This window comes from Oratosquilla oratoria, chromosome 6 (assembly GCF_046742065.1).
Source record: "Oratosquilla oratoria isolate Oo_2021 chromosome 6, ASM4674206v1, whole genome shotgun sequence".
Lineage (NCBI taxonomy): Eukaryota > Metazoa > Arthropoda > Malacostraca > Stomatopoda > Squillidae > Oratosquilla > Oratosquilla oratoria.
In genome coordinates, this window is record NC_134782.1 from 74,186,823 (window position 1) to 74,201,825 (window position 15,003).

At 39.1% G+C, this 15,003-nt stretch overlaps 1 protein-coding gene across 2 annotated transcripts in view; it reads left to right on the forward strand.

The window, feature by feature from the left end:
- Positions 1-4,275: 4,275 nt before the first annotated feature.
- Positions 4,276-15,003, forward strand: part of LOC143026631 (macoilin-1-like) — a 67,152-nt gene continuing 56,424 nt past the window's right edge. Inside the window, exons 1-4 of one of the 2 annotated variants that reach the window (XM_076187351.1) lie at positions 4,276-4,497; positions 14,011-14,152; positions 14,385-14,511; positions 14,735-14,864. In XM_076187351.1, coding sequence (XP_076043466.1) covers positions 4,418-4,497; positions 14,011-14,152; positions 14,385-14,511; positions 14,735-14,864 — 479 coding nt within the window. In that variant the 5' untranslated portion in view covers positions 4,276-4,417. The remainder of the gene's footprint in view (positions 4,498-14,010; positions 14,153-14,384; positions 14,512-14,734; positions 14,865-15,003) is intronic. The other variant, XM_076187352.1, reaches the window with a different exon arrangement.

A 15,003-nucleotide genomic window follows, 5' to 3' on the forward strand; every position in this document is an offset into this window, starting at 1 on the left:
CACAAACGTAACTCATCTCGAACGTCTGCCACCACTGTTGTTATATTTTATCTCAGTGATTATCTTCATATACAGGACGTGACAGTGATATCCATTATTTTTCAACACTCAGATAAAATGCACAAACCGAAATCAACATCCTCTTATTTTTACTGCCCATACTTACTTCAGTAAAAATAATTACCTATTTTTAGTTTTATCTTCTAATTGAATTAACAAAGCCTTATCACACACCAGTAAGTAAAAATTATAGCATTAAGAGTCATGTTTTTAATTTTAAATACATTTATGCAGCAATCTATATCGTATTTTTTTTTTTAATATCGGTTTCCAAATTAGCTAAGTCACCCCTTTGCCTCGTGAAATCCGAGAAAATTGAAAATTCTAGCGCTAATACAAGATCTATATACACCAGGTCTAACCGCTTGAGCCGTTCTGCGCAGCTTCTGACGTCATCTGGCTGCTTCCGTTTTCTCTTTGTGAAACACTGAAGAAAACTGTGAAACGCTAAGGAAGACTGGAACTATTATATTTTCCCCCCGTTATCTCTCTCTCTCTCTAGCTCATTGCTATTATCAGTGTGTGTGTGTGTGTGTGTGTGTGTGTGTGTGTGTGTGTGTGTGTGTGTGTGTGTGTGTGTGTGTGTGTGTGTGTGTGTGTGTGTGTGTGTATTTACCTAGTTGTATTTACCTAGTTGTATATTACGGGAAGGGGAGCTATGCTCGTGGGATCCCGTCTTCATTTCTCATTTTATCTAAACAATTTTTAAATTCATGTATTGTTTTTGCACACACCACTTTCTCATCTAACTTGTTCCAACTGTCTATTACTCTGTGTGGAAAGCTGTTCTTTTTCAAATCTCTTCTATAGCTGTCTTTTTTTATTTTCTTTCCGTGTCCTCTTGTATTTCTGTCATCCCATTTTATCAGATTCTCTCTATCAGTAATTTCTATGCCTTTCATGATTCTGTAAATAGCTATCAAATCTCCTCTCTCTCTTCTTTGCTCTAGTGTCTGTAGTTCAAGTTTTTGTAGTCTCTCTTCATATGATAGTTTTGAGAGTGTTGGTGCCAGTTTTGTAATTGCTCTTTGTATTCTTTCAAGTTTTTTTATACATTTTTTTGTACTTGGTGACCATATTGTTGCTGCATATTCCAATCTTGGTCTTATCAGGGTGATTAGGATTTTCCTCACCATTTCTTCATCCAGGTATGTAAATGCCACTTTGATTGTGTGTGTGTGTGTGTGTGTGTTTTATGGGAAGGGGATATATCGTCGTGTGTGCTTATATGTGTACATGTTCACATGTGTGTGTGATTCATCTTGGTCTTTTGGATCACGTATTGGACTCGTGATCGACAGCTATTTCCCTCCCGGAAGAGAGCTCAGAGCTCGTATGTCCGATCTATGAACTTACACGCACACATATCTCCAACTCCCCGCCCACGAGAGTTGGAGTAACGACTCGAAACGCAGCGAGTCTGAAAAAAAAAATTAAACCTGGACTCGATTCGAACCTGGTACCGCTGATTCCTTGCCGTTTTATACCTGACTCTCAACCAATTGCGCCACCGAGTCATGTAAGTGATCAGATGTGTGTGTGTGTATTTATATAGTTTTATTTTACGGGAAGGTGAGATATCGTCGTGTGTACTTATATGTGTACACGTTCACATATGTGTGTGTGTATTTTATGGGAAGGGGATATATCGTCGTGTGTGCTTATATGTGTACATGTTCACATGTGTGTTTGTGATTCATCTTGGTCTTTTGGATCACGTATTGGACTCGTGATCGACAGCTATTTCCCTCCCGGAAGAGAGCTCAGAGCTCGTATGTCCGATCTATGAACTTAAACGCACACATATCTCCAACTCCCCGCCCACGAGAGTTGGAGTAACGACTCGAAGCGCAGCGAGACTGAAAAAAAAAACATTAAACCTGGATAGGATTCGAACCAGGTACCGCTGATACCCTGACCTTGCCTTCCTCTCGACCGATTATGTCACCGAGTCATATGATTAATAAGATGTGTGTGTGTGTGTGTATTTATATAGTTTTATTTTACGGGAAGGTGAGATATCGTCGTGTGTACTTATATGTGTACACGTTCACATATGTGTGTGTGTGTGTTTATATACTTGTATTTTACGGGGAGATATCGTCGTGTGTGCTTATATGTGTACACGTTCACATGTGCATGTATTTGCAGGGAAACGATGAAAATTAACATTTGGCTTAATTCCTTTTTGGTTTGAGCCACAACCCTTAATGGTACAATAAGCCATATTGTCAAGATCTATATATACTGGTATATATAGATCTTCATTGTCAGAATATAACTAATTGCGTGGAGCGGTGCGAGCGGAGGCAGCGACATATCCACACGACGAACCAGCTTCAACTAACAGCGACGGGACCCGCGAACCCCACTTTGAGCAGCCAGGTGATGTCACGGGCCCGCTGCGCCAACACTCTCGAAATTCGGTCGGAAGTGGTTAGACCTGGTATATATAGATCTTGCGTTAATAGGCATCTACGAGCCTGACTGCGAAAGGTCCCATTGAAATGTGATTTCAATTTCAGCATGCTGGCCTTTGATGGCTTAGAATTAAAGTGCATTGTGGTTGTTCATATATATATATATATATATATATATATATATATATATATATATATATATATATATATATATATATAAAGTACCTAAGTTTAACTATTTCTATATTTTCAAATTCGTTGTGATGAATTTTGGAGACTGAGGAACTTTGTTTTGAGTACTAATAGAATTTATCATGCAGCAAGAAGAATGTGGGACATGACGTACGATTTTTATTAGTTGAAAAATGCTATAGGTAACAGATGAAGCACTAAAGATAACGTAATGTTTTAAGAGCGATGACGTTAGGATTCCAGTTGGCTTGGATTCTACTATCGGATCATATCGCTTGTGTAGTATAGATAACAGGTCCCTGTGTGCTCTTATCTCGATATCTTATTTCGAGCAGTTTCGAAATGATTAGATAAAGCTGGTCTCGATTTGCATCCTACTTCAAACATCGAATAATAATAAAATTCCGTATGTGAACGCATCGGTTAAACACACACACTCACAGATACTGAAATAGAGATGTATACCTATTTTTACAACATTGTGTAAAATTGCGATAACTTTAGATTCGAATAGAATGTTGTTGTTTTTTCAATCTTAATACAGGGAAGAAACAGCGGTCGAGTTGTTGCCGAGCACGCAGGATGTCACGATGGTGATAATGCCATATCGATTTTTTTTTTTTTTTTTTTTCCTCCCTTTGTGTACATCTTTCGTCTGGTTGCTACGGACGCCACCAGTTTCCCCGCTTACTTTATCTCGCACTAGGATTGTTGCTTTTCTTCCCATCAGTCCTCTTAAATGATATGTAATGTTAAATTAAATACTTTTGTCCAGTTTTAAAGTTACGTATTTCGAAGGTGTTTCATTTTCTCAGTTGCACAAAACTGAAGCTAATTGGAGTATCCGTTTATGTTTATAAAATTTATAATTACATATATACCCGAGAATTAAATAATGATCATCACGCTAAATATGAATTCTGTACATATATATATATATATATATATATATATATATATATATATATATATATATATATATATATATGAATTGGTATTTCCCTAAGCTGAATAAAATTGTCTTGCGTCAACCAGAATTGCAAGGCGAAAAGGGTTAGTCAAAGAAATTAATTTGATCGACTATGCTGATACCTGAATAAACATAGTTATATACAGTATAAATTATTTGTAGTTAACTTTATCCCAGTCAGTTTATTTATATTCAAATAACTCCGCCAGTACAATGTAACTACCGGTACTTATTTTGTATTCGAACCAATTTATGCTTTCACGAAATAAATATAACATTTGCTTATCCCTGTCGCACCTGTAAGGTATGGGCATGTGGCCCGCATAAGATGTTGGTTCATTGTGTACGTTTCCTAGGATACGAAAATGTAACTATGCTCTCTCCCGATATCAACATTTACCATGTTATGACCATGTTGATTTCCTAATATCGTGCCTCTTAGATATTGTGCGTGCGCAACGCTTGGGCCTGATTTCCTTTTGCCATATTAGAGAAATAAATGACAAATAACACAAAAAGCATGTAGGATTTCTCATTCAGGTTTAGAGACGATAGAGGAAGAAGACTAGAGTTTCGAAGAGGCTGTTGAATGGATTCGAAACAAGAGAGCATCAAGTAATATGCATTCCATGAATAGGGATTGCTACCCTATTATTTGTAGATGGCTGACAAAACAACAGTGCACAGGACTAAGAATTCTTAAATTTTAATAAATGTTATTCGAGTGTAGGTCTGTGTACTGCATATATGGAGTAGAAAAATAAAAGCTAAAATAATGAAGAGGAGAAATGTTGATTGTGCCAAGCTCAGGAGACCGTCAAAGCGGACCAAAATAGGGGAAGGCCTCTACGGAAGGTAGGCATCTTAAATATGGCTGACTATTGTTGAATTACAATATTCATCTACATTGCATACAATATAATAGAATGTTTTAATAGAGAGGCAGTATTGGTGGTTGTTATGTGGGTGTCATTCGTGGAGACTGAGGAAACAAGACACTTGATACCTCAGGTGAGAGTTCAAGATGACGATCCAATGTTAGGTGCAAATAAACAATATTAATTATTATCCTGTAGTTTATCCGTACCTTTGAATTGTAGCAGAACATTTGAAATTCATTCACAGTGCCCCGAAGGTGTAATTGTAGATAAAGTGTGTAAAGATACTGTCTTTTTGGGGAAGGCTTGCGAGTGCATATGTTCGTTATTTTTATTGGTTACACTAACAGGATTACTAATGTATATTACTTGTGTACCCTTGACGTGAGCGTAGGTAATGGTTGCATAAAGGTTACGAGTGTTGATGTCAACAATAGTAATTCATTCTTGTTCACTCTCTACATATGATAATGTAAGAAACCCAGAAAGTTTGTTGCATTTTTGTGAAGTAAACATTACTGTTGTGATGATACAATGTGATGACAGGTTCTGTACTATGTAATTGATTTTTAACTGTGTGAGAATTTACACTTGTAGGTATTGAATTTGCTCTAGTTCACCACAATAATGAAAAGTTGCATTGTTGACATCACATAATTCTGACATGTTTATCGTCTTCAAAATAAAATAGTTGTGAATTTATATTTTGTTCCATTATTAGAATTATTGATAATTAAGCACTAACATTAGAAAATTAAGTCAGTTACATGGCAAATATTATCAGGTATGCTATTGAATTGCATCTAGCAAGAATTTGTACTCTTACTCTTAGTCATTTAGATTAAGCTTGTAAAAGATTGCAATGAAAAATTATAACCAAAGAACTGTCAGCTTATGTCAAGGATACACTAAACTGGTTTGTTGCAATATGGCATATGCCATGTAGGTGATTCATGAAACAGAATCTTAAAATGTTAGTTAATACATGCTAGTGTATAAGTAGGAAAGTGTCTTAGTCATTTGTTACATGGTTGGCAGATTTCTTTAACCCATTCAAGCAAGGTTCTTGCTCTCACCTGAATAACATTCTGTGGCATTCAGAGAACAAAATATCTCGGGAACATCATTGTAGTGAAGGGGTCAGATTAAATAGTATTAAAATCCTCAGTTGATTGTCCTACTTATAGCTAAATGAAATTGATTGATCTTAAGCTGAGGAAGAAAACTTTTAAAGCATCATATTGGTCTAGTAATGGATAAGTCTACTTTTTCTAGCATCATATAATAAGTCAAGTAACAGCCCATTTTTTCTCCATCAGAGGGGTGAAAGGTTAAAGAAGAAAGGAGTAAAAACATGTCATCTTCAGTATGGCTGAATCAATCGGTTAATCTGTTGCCCCATATCTCTCCTACATGGCAGTTACTCGGCAATGGCCACCGTATTGGCCCATGAGTCACTTGGTAATATTGTTTAGGTAACACAAAAGTGGAGTAATGTAGGATGAGGTGTTTAGTGTTCTCTGTGTGGGGGATTACATCTGGGGCAATTATCTTGTTTGGTCAGGCCTAGGCTCTCTTGAACTATAGTGTTTCCAAACACAGTTATTTCCCCCACACCTTCCATGCTAAACACAACAAAGTAAATTACTATCACCAAGTTATTATCATCAAAAATTCATAATACTTAATTTGAATAAGTAAGGGGAAGGGAGTGGAGCAGCCTTGCTGTGTCCTGCTACAATGCTTCTGATCAAGGGCAGTGGGTAGAATACAGGGATGACCAGTCATCCATGAGTAGCAAAGATGGGGAGGGTGGGTGGGAGTGGTGATATGCCTTTTGACTTGACTACCTTCCAGGTAGGCCTAAGGAGAAAAAAGCCTTTGGTTTATAGAATAGAGTAGACTAAGCAAGGAATTGTTGGTAATTAATTTTGCCAAAGAAAGGTGGGGGAGAGAAAACAAAGGTTACCAGATGGGACCAATATGTACTCCAGTAGTGTCCAAGCCTATTCTGTATTGGTATTGTATTAAAGCTGCATGGTGACCAGAATACATTCATGCTAATGTTGTAGGAAGGTTGATGTCTAAAGGAGTCTGGTACTCACTCTGGAGTACTTGTTGTATGATATAATTTTGTAGGTTTTTGTATGGGTGGCAGTGTAAGTGGTAGGTTATTGTAGATGTGTGAGAGTTTCATTATCATTAGCTTGTAGTAGTAAGGGGGGAGCCATTGCCAATTGTCAGTTCATTTTGTATGGGAATGTGGAGTAAATGTAGTTGAAGTCAATAACATTCTGGTACCTGGGGTGTCAGCATCTCTAGGCTGCATCTCTCGAAGGTGAGGGTGTTAATAAATTTTGAAGGTGGGTGTCAGAGAGATGCTTCTTATCTTAATCCATCATACAAGTGCACCATTTGCGGGTACCAAGAGTTGGTCCCACATTTTTTATATTTCCAGATGTGTATATGAATATATTGGGTACTACAATTTAGTGAGTGTGTGTGTGTGTGTTTATGTTTACCTAATTGTAGTATACAGGAAAAGAGTAACACTTATGGGATCCTGTCTCTTACTCTCCCATTTATCATACCTATCTTCATGTATTTACCTAATTATGTGTGTACATGTTTACTGAATTTAACTATGAACTTTCCTGGAAAAGGGATACAATTGCATTTACCTAGTTGCATTATACAGGAGAGGATGTACTTATTGCATCCTGTAACTTATTTTAGTTCAAAACTCTCCATTGGTTGCTCAGAACTTTCACACCGTAATGTAATGTCAGTCCTCAAGAGGAATGACCTTGCCTGTGGCCACATGTGTTCATTACTTACAGTGCAGTAGGTAGTCATTTGAGTGTGTGGGTATTTTCTCTCTCTCTCTCTCTCTCTCTCTCTCTCGCTCTCTCTCTCTCTCTCTCTCTCTCTCTCTCTCTCCCTCTCTCCCTCTCTCATGTTCTGGTTGTATGATCTTCCCTTCCCCCTTTTCATCTCTTGACTTACTTTTCTTTCATTTTCCTTTTATTTTTAACATTGTTTTTGCTCCTTGTCCTCTTCATGCTTCATATTAAAATTATGTTTAATGTGTATCTTCTTTATTTTGTTTAGAAATGTCCATTGGTTGATTTAATCATGTACTCTGTAGTTATTTACATAATGATATACTCGTGTATATATATATATATATATATATATATAAATATATATTTGTGTGTGTGTGTGTGTGTGTGTGTATATATATATGTATATATATGTATATATATATATATATATGTATTTATATAATATATATATATATTATATATATATATATATATATATATATATATATATATATATTGATTCTTGTTCCCCCATACATTCTCTATCCCTCTCTGTATTTGCTATTTTATTCATGTCTCCCTTTGGTCATTATTTTCTTCACAAAGTTCTCCCAGTGTGAGGTATAACCACCTAGTTTTATATAATCAGCATTTTGGGCCTTGTTGACAATCCAACACATGAACACCACACAGCATTCTTTTATGATTGGAGACTAATCTCCACTCCAAGGAAATTGCTGATCAATTTTAATTTCAGTCCCTGCAATCTGCCACCCATCTTTTCAGTCATTATTTCAACATATCAGTGACTCCACCTCTTTGGTGCAGTATTGTCCCTAAGAATATAAGTGCTGGTTATTGTAAATTAGATATTAATATATCTCTCCCTTCCACTCTCTTTCCCTCTCCCTCCCTCTCTTCCTCTTCCCACTCTCTCCCTCTCCCTCCTTCTTCCACTCTCCTTCTCCCTCTCTTCCTCTCCCCCTCTCTCCTTTCCACCTTTCCTTGTCCTTTTCATGACCCTCTCTTCCCTCTTTATCTCCCCCAACTTCTCTCCTTTCCCCTCTCTCCATCCCACTTTCTCAGCCCCCATCTGTCATTTTTTTCTCTCTCCTCTTCCCTATCCATTCTTCTTCCCAGTTTCTTCTCTCTCTCCTCTCTGCCCCCTCTCTGCCCTCTCCCTGCCTTTTCTCTATTCTCTCTGTCTCAGCCTCTTTCTTTGTTCTCTCTCTTCCCCTCTACCCCTCTCCCCACCATCCTCTCCCTCCTCCTCCCTTTAACCTCTCCTGACTGTCTCATTCTTGGTTCCTCTCTCAGTACCTCTCCCCTTTCTCTTCCTCTCCCTCCCTCCCTCCCTCCCTCCCCACTCTTTCTCCCCCTCTCTTTCTCTTACTTTCCCTCTTCCCTTTCTCTGTCTCCTCTCTTTTTCCTCTCTCTTTCTTCCCTCTCTTTCTCCCCTCTCTTTCTCCCTCACTCTCTCTATTCCACTGTCTCTCTCCTGACCCACATCGTTTTATTACTCTTGTGCTAAGATTGGTGACTTTTTTACCTATAAAATCTGCAACACTTGGAACAAACTACCAAAGGATATGATAAACAGTTCCTCAGTTGAGCAGTTCAAAAGATGGTTGGACAAGGTGGTACACACATTAGTGTTAGTACTATTATGAATCCCCAGTAACCTTTTAATGATACCTCCTCGGTATTATGGGATGTAAAATCTTTGGAGGTAATGAGATTTCTTGTAACTTTCTCTCCATCTCCCACTCCTCTCTCCCCCTCTTCCACTCCCATTCCTCTCCCTCTTCATTTCCCTCTGTCTCTTTCTATCTCTCTCTCCCCTCCCTCTCTTTTTCCCTCTCTTTTTTCTTTTCCTACCCCTCTTTCACTCCCTCTCTTTTCCCCCTATCTTTCCCTCTCTCTCTCCAACTGGCTCTTGCTCAGTCTCACCTCTCTCTCTCTCTCTCTCTCTCTCTCTCTCTCTCTCTCTCTCTCTCTCTCTCTCTCTCTCTCTCTCTCTCTCTCTCTCTCTCTCTCTCTCTCTCTCTCTCTCTCTCTCTCTCTCTCTCTCTCTCTCTCTCTCTCTCTCTCTCTCTCTCTCTCTCTCTCTCTCTCTCTCTCTCTCTCTCTCTCTCTCTCTCTCTCTCTCTCTCTCTCTCTCTCTCTCTCTCTCTCTCTCTCTCTCTCTCTCTTTCTTTCTCTTTCTGATAAGAGGAATAAACTGTTTAGATGAGAACAAAAAGGAGCAGGAGTACAAGAAGAAGCTGAGAGAGGATTGGGAGGTGGTGAAGGATAGAGCAGAACTAGGAGTGGAAGAGGAATGGGGGTGTTTCAAGGAGGGAGTGACACGGTGTGCAAATATGGTATGTGGAACAAGGAGTATGGGAGGGAATAAAAGGGAGGTTAGTGAGTGGTGGGATGATGAAGTGAAGAAGGTAGTAGAAGGGAAGAAGCAAGCATTCAGGGACCTGCAAAGTAAGGTGAGAGAAACATATGAGAGGTACAATGATAAAAGAAAAAACAAAATGAAAAGTAAAGGAAGCAAAAGGATATAGAATGAGTATGACAAGTTTTGTTAAAGTAATAAAAAGATGTTACAGAAAGAAGGAAGTTAAGAGAGGAAGGGGAGGTGAGTCAAGTAGAGAAGGAAAAGTAAAAGACACAGATGGACAGATGTTAATAGAAGAGGAGGCAATAAGGGGAAGATGGGCAGAGTATTTTACAGAGCTGTTGAGTGTGATGAATGATAGGGAGGGATCGGTGGTAACAGTGGGAGATTCAAAGGAAATGACAGTGATGGGAGAGGAAAATGGAGGAGAAATAAGAAAAGATGAGGTGCAAGTAGTTTTGAAAATGATGAGAGCAGGTAAGGCACCTGGGTTAGATGGGTGTCGTATGGATTGTCTGAAGAAGGGAGGTACAGTAATAGTGGACTGGCAAGTGAGGTTTAATGTGTGTCTGAGGGAGAGTAGAGTGTCGAACAACTGGAGGAGTGCCTGTATAGTTCTCCTTTACAAAGGAAAAGGGGACAAATGTAAATGCAGTATTCTCAGAGGGATCAGTTTGTTGAGTGTAATTGGTAAGGCATATGGGAGGGTTTTAATCAAGAGGATTAGGAGAGGAACAGAGTGTGTAACTGGTGAGGAACACAGTGTGTTTAGGAAAGGTAGGGTTTGGATGGATCAGATTTTTGTGGTAAGGTAGATATATGAGAAAGCTTTAGGAAAAGGTAAGGATGTTTTTTGGGCCTTTATGGATTTGGAAAAGGCTTATAACAGAGTAGACAGGAAGGCACTGTGGAAGGTTTTGCAGATGTATAGGATCGAGGGAAAGCTGTTAAGGGCAGTCAAGAGTTTACAAGAGCAGTAGAGCCTGTGTTAGAATTGGAAATGGAGAGAGTGGGTGGCGTGAGGTAAAGGTGGGACTGTAACAGGGATGTGTCATGCCCATGGCTCTTCAATGTGTACATGGATGGGGTGGCACTGGAGGTAAAGGCGAGGGTAATGGGCAGAGGACTAGAGATGGTTAAAGAAAATGGAGAAAAGTGGGAAGTGGACTAGTTGTTGTTTGCTGATGATGCCTACGTAGGCTTCATGAGATGCGAGTGAGTACGTGAGGATGCCGGTGTCAGCACCTTGATTATATGTATGTATATATATATATATATTGTAGTTATACATAGTTTTTATGCCTTTTTCTTTTTGGCTACCTCCCTTGTAAGAGGGAGAAAGCCTTTGGTATATATATGTACAAGAGTTACCCCAGATTCTGTGAACTGGTTTGATCACATTTGCTGTGTTTATTATTACTCAGGGTAAAAGAGAATGAGTAACACAGCAGTGACTTTATATTTTATAATGCTAGTAGTGTGATGCAAATTACATATGGCAGCCGATGCTGCATGTGAGAATGTGAGTCATATTGAAGTGGTTAAGGGAGTTAGTGACAGAAGTTGGGAGAATTTGCAATTGGAGGAAGTGGAAGGTAAATGTAAGGTGATGAGATGTACAAGGGGAGTGGATGGCAGTAAGTTTGAAGTAAGTCTGAAAGGAGAGAGGCTGGAGGAAGTGGATAGCTTTAGGTATATGATGTCACATGTGGCAGGAAAGGGTGGAGTGGATGTGGAAGTAAATTGTAGAAAAGGAGAAGCAAGTAAACACCTTGGGTGATTAAAATTATCATGAGAAATAGGCATTTGGGAATGGAGGCAATGAGGAGACTGTATGAAGGGGTGATTGTGCTGACAGCACTGTATGGGCAGAAACTTGGAATTTAAGGGAGGCAGAAAGGAAAAGTTTGAATGTGTTAGAGATGAAATGTCTGAGAAGTATGGTAGGGGTTACAAGATTGGATAGAATGAGAAATGAGGAAGTGAGGAGGAGAGCTGGGGTAGAAAAGGATATAGGGGTGATGAAAGATTGTAGGGATGGTTTGGACATATTGAAAGAATGGGTGAAAAAGATTAGTAAAGGAGGTGTGGAAGGCAGAGGTGGAGGGAGTGAACTTGAGGGGACGACTGAAGATGAGACAGATTGATGGGATGAAAGGGCTGTGGAGTGAGGAAGGGAGTAGGCAGGAGATAGGAGTGAGTGGAGAATGGGGTTAGGGAGTGGTTATGTATGAATAATGTTTTGACACAGCCAGAAGGGTGTTCTCCCTGTCTTCTTATATTATGCATGAGGGAATGGAGAGAGGAGGTCGCTGATTAGATGAAATAGCCTTGCTGTGGATGTACTGTTTTTTGCTGCATTGCTTCTGACCCAGGGCAGTGGGCAGGATATAGGGATGACCCATTATCCATAAGAACATAAGAATAAAGGAGACTGCAAGAGACCATAAGGCCTACACTAGGCAGCTCCGTATCCATCACCACCTGTCATCCCCATCCATAAAGTTGTCTAATTGTTTTTTAAAACAACTGATAGTTTCAGCACCTACTACATGATTACTAAGTTTATTCCATTCATTGACCACCCTATTAGTAAACCAATTCTTGCCTATTTCCTTCTTAAATCTAAATTTGTCCAGTTTATACACATCACTGCGAGTCCTGCCCTGTTGTTTTATGTGGAGCTAAGATGAGAGGGAGGAAAGTGTGGTGGATGGAAGTGGAATAGGTGGAAGTGGGCACTTGCCTTTTGACTTAGCTGCCTCCTTGGTAAGGGGGAAAAAGCCCTCATTATATAGATATAGATAGTTTTTTTCAAGAAGGTATTTTTGGGATATGAATCCAAAATGTTAAGTGGAAATGAGTTATAAGGATGCGTTACAGTCCAATTTGAGCATTTTTCCCTGTGGAGATTCCAAGATAGAATAAATTAGGTGAATAATGAATCAGTCCTTTAGAGAAGAATAAGCATTTATTTGATAGGGTGTCTTTTTTTATGATAGGCAGTTTTACAGGTAATAGGATTAATTTAACAATTTAAAGTAAGGAACCATCTGAATGTGGTGTGATTTAGTCTTTGAGGTAAGGAAATCTGTCTATATACCAAGGGCTTTTACCTCTTGCAAGAGTGGTAGCCAAGTCGAAAGGCAAGTACCCACTCCCATACACCCTACTTTCCTTCCTCTCATCTTAGCTCCTCATGGATGATGGGTCATCCCTGTATCCTGTCCACTGCCCTGGGTCAGAGGCAATGTAGCAAGAACACTTCACTTAATCTGTGACCCCCCCCCCCCCTTTCTTTGTCCCCTCATGCAAAAAAAAAAAAAAATAGATAAAAAAGAGAGAGAAGAGAAGATGGGGGAGAAATCCCTTTAGGCTGTGTCAAAATATCATACATAACCACTTCCTACACCACCATCCCCCACCCCCTCCCTTCCTTGCATCATAGCATCATCTATACATAGACATTCCCCTCTTGCTCAATGCCTCTTTCACCCCATCCCTCCATCTCATCCTCAGTCATCCCCTCAAGTTCTGCCTTCCACACCTCTTTTAAAAATCTTTCTTCACTCATTCTTTCCATGTGTCCAAACCATCCCAATAATCTTTTATCAGCCCTATCTGCCATCTCCTTTTCCACTCCAGCTCTCCTCGCCTCCTCATTTCTCTCCCCTACCATACTTCTCAGACATTTCATCTCCAACATATTAAACTTTTCCTTTCTGCCACTTTTGAATTCCAAGTCTGGCCCATTCAGTGCAGTCAGCACAATCACCCCTTCATATAGTCTCCTCTTTGCATCCATTCCCAAATGCCTATTTCTCATAATTTTTAATCCCCCTAGGCATTTACTTGCTTCTCCCAATCTACAATTTACTTCTACCTCCATTCCTCCGTTTCCTGCCACATGTGACACCAAATACCTAAAGCTATACTTCCTCCAGCCTCTCTCCTTCAAGACTCACTTCCAGTGCATTGCCATCTCATCACCTTGTTTTTACCTACATTTACCCTCAACTTTCTCCTATTGCATACCCTCCAGACTCTGTCACTAACTTCCTTAATCCCTCCTCTGACCCTGCCACAAGTGCATTGTTGTCAGCAAATAACATCTAGCTCACCTTCCATTTTTCTTCATTTTCTTTACCCATTTCTTGTCCCCACACCATCCCATCCATGTGCACATTGAACAGCCATGGTGAAGTAAAAAAGAAAAAAGAAAAAGATTTTTTTTTTTTTTTTTTTTTTTTTTTTTTTTTTTTTTTTCTAATTTCAGCTCATTTGTGTACATAAGGTTCTTGGTGGTATGGCTGTTGGTGTTGGCAGCAGATTTTCTCCTCGAGTTCCGCTTTGAGTACCTGTGGCCATTTTGGTTACTTCTCCGTAGTGTCTACGACTCCTTCCGTTACCAGGGACTTGTGAGTATAGAATTAGTGTTCTGAATAAAAATGGTTATTTGTATATCTGTTTTTTTTAATTGTATTGTTGCCCCATTATTCTCTCTCTCTCTCTCCCTCACTCTATCTCTTACTCTTTCTATCTCTATCTTTGTCTCTCTCTCTCTTTCTCTCTTTCTCTTTAAATTTTTGAAGACCAATGTCAAGAGATTACAGGCAAACAATTTATTTATGTAATTCCATTTCTATGCAGGCATTCTCAGTACTGTTTGTCTGCATGGCTCTCACATCGGACATGATTTGCCTCCTCTTCATTCCTGTTAACTGGCTCTTTTTTGCTGCATCTACATATGTTTGGGTGCAGTTTGTTTGGCACACAGGTAATATGCCATGCTGTCTTTTGAATTATACCTTATTTGTCATTAGTTTTATTTTGTTTTTTCTTCTTTTTATTTCTTCATGAATGTTCAAGAAGTATATTCATGTCATGATCCTCTAAATTGTTGTGGTTATGAAAAGTGAATATTAAGAAAAAATAATGTAGCTGGGGTAGTGGGTTGGAATATTGTTTGATGAGATGATATAATATCTTGTCTTTAACAGAAAGAGGAGTGTGTATGCCAACAGTGGTCCTATGGGCCTTATTTATATACATCGAGGCATTGGTGCGCCTCAAAGACATAAAAAACGTCCCATTCCACTTGGACCTCTGCAGACCGTTTGCTGCACACTGGTAAGTACAAGGGAACTTCAGGAAATTTAGGGTTTATTTGGTTTTCACTTATCTTAAAGATAGACATGTTTTTTTGACCATTCATGTCATTGCTCCCTAAATTTTGTATCTCCACTGTTGTAAAACTTTTGAGTAGTAG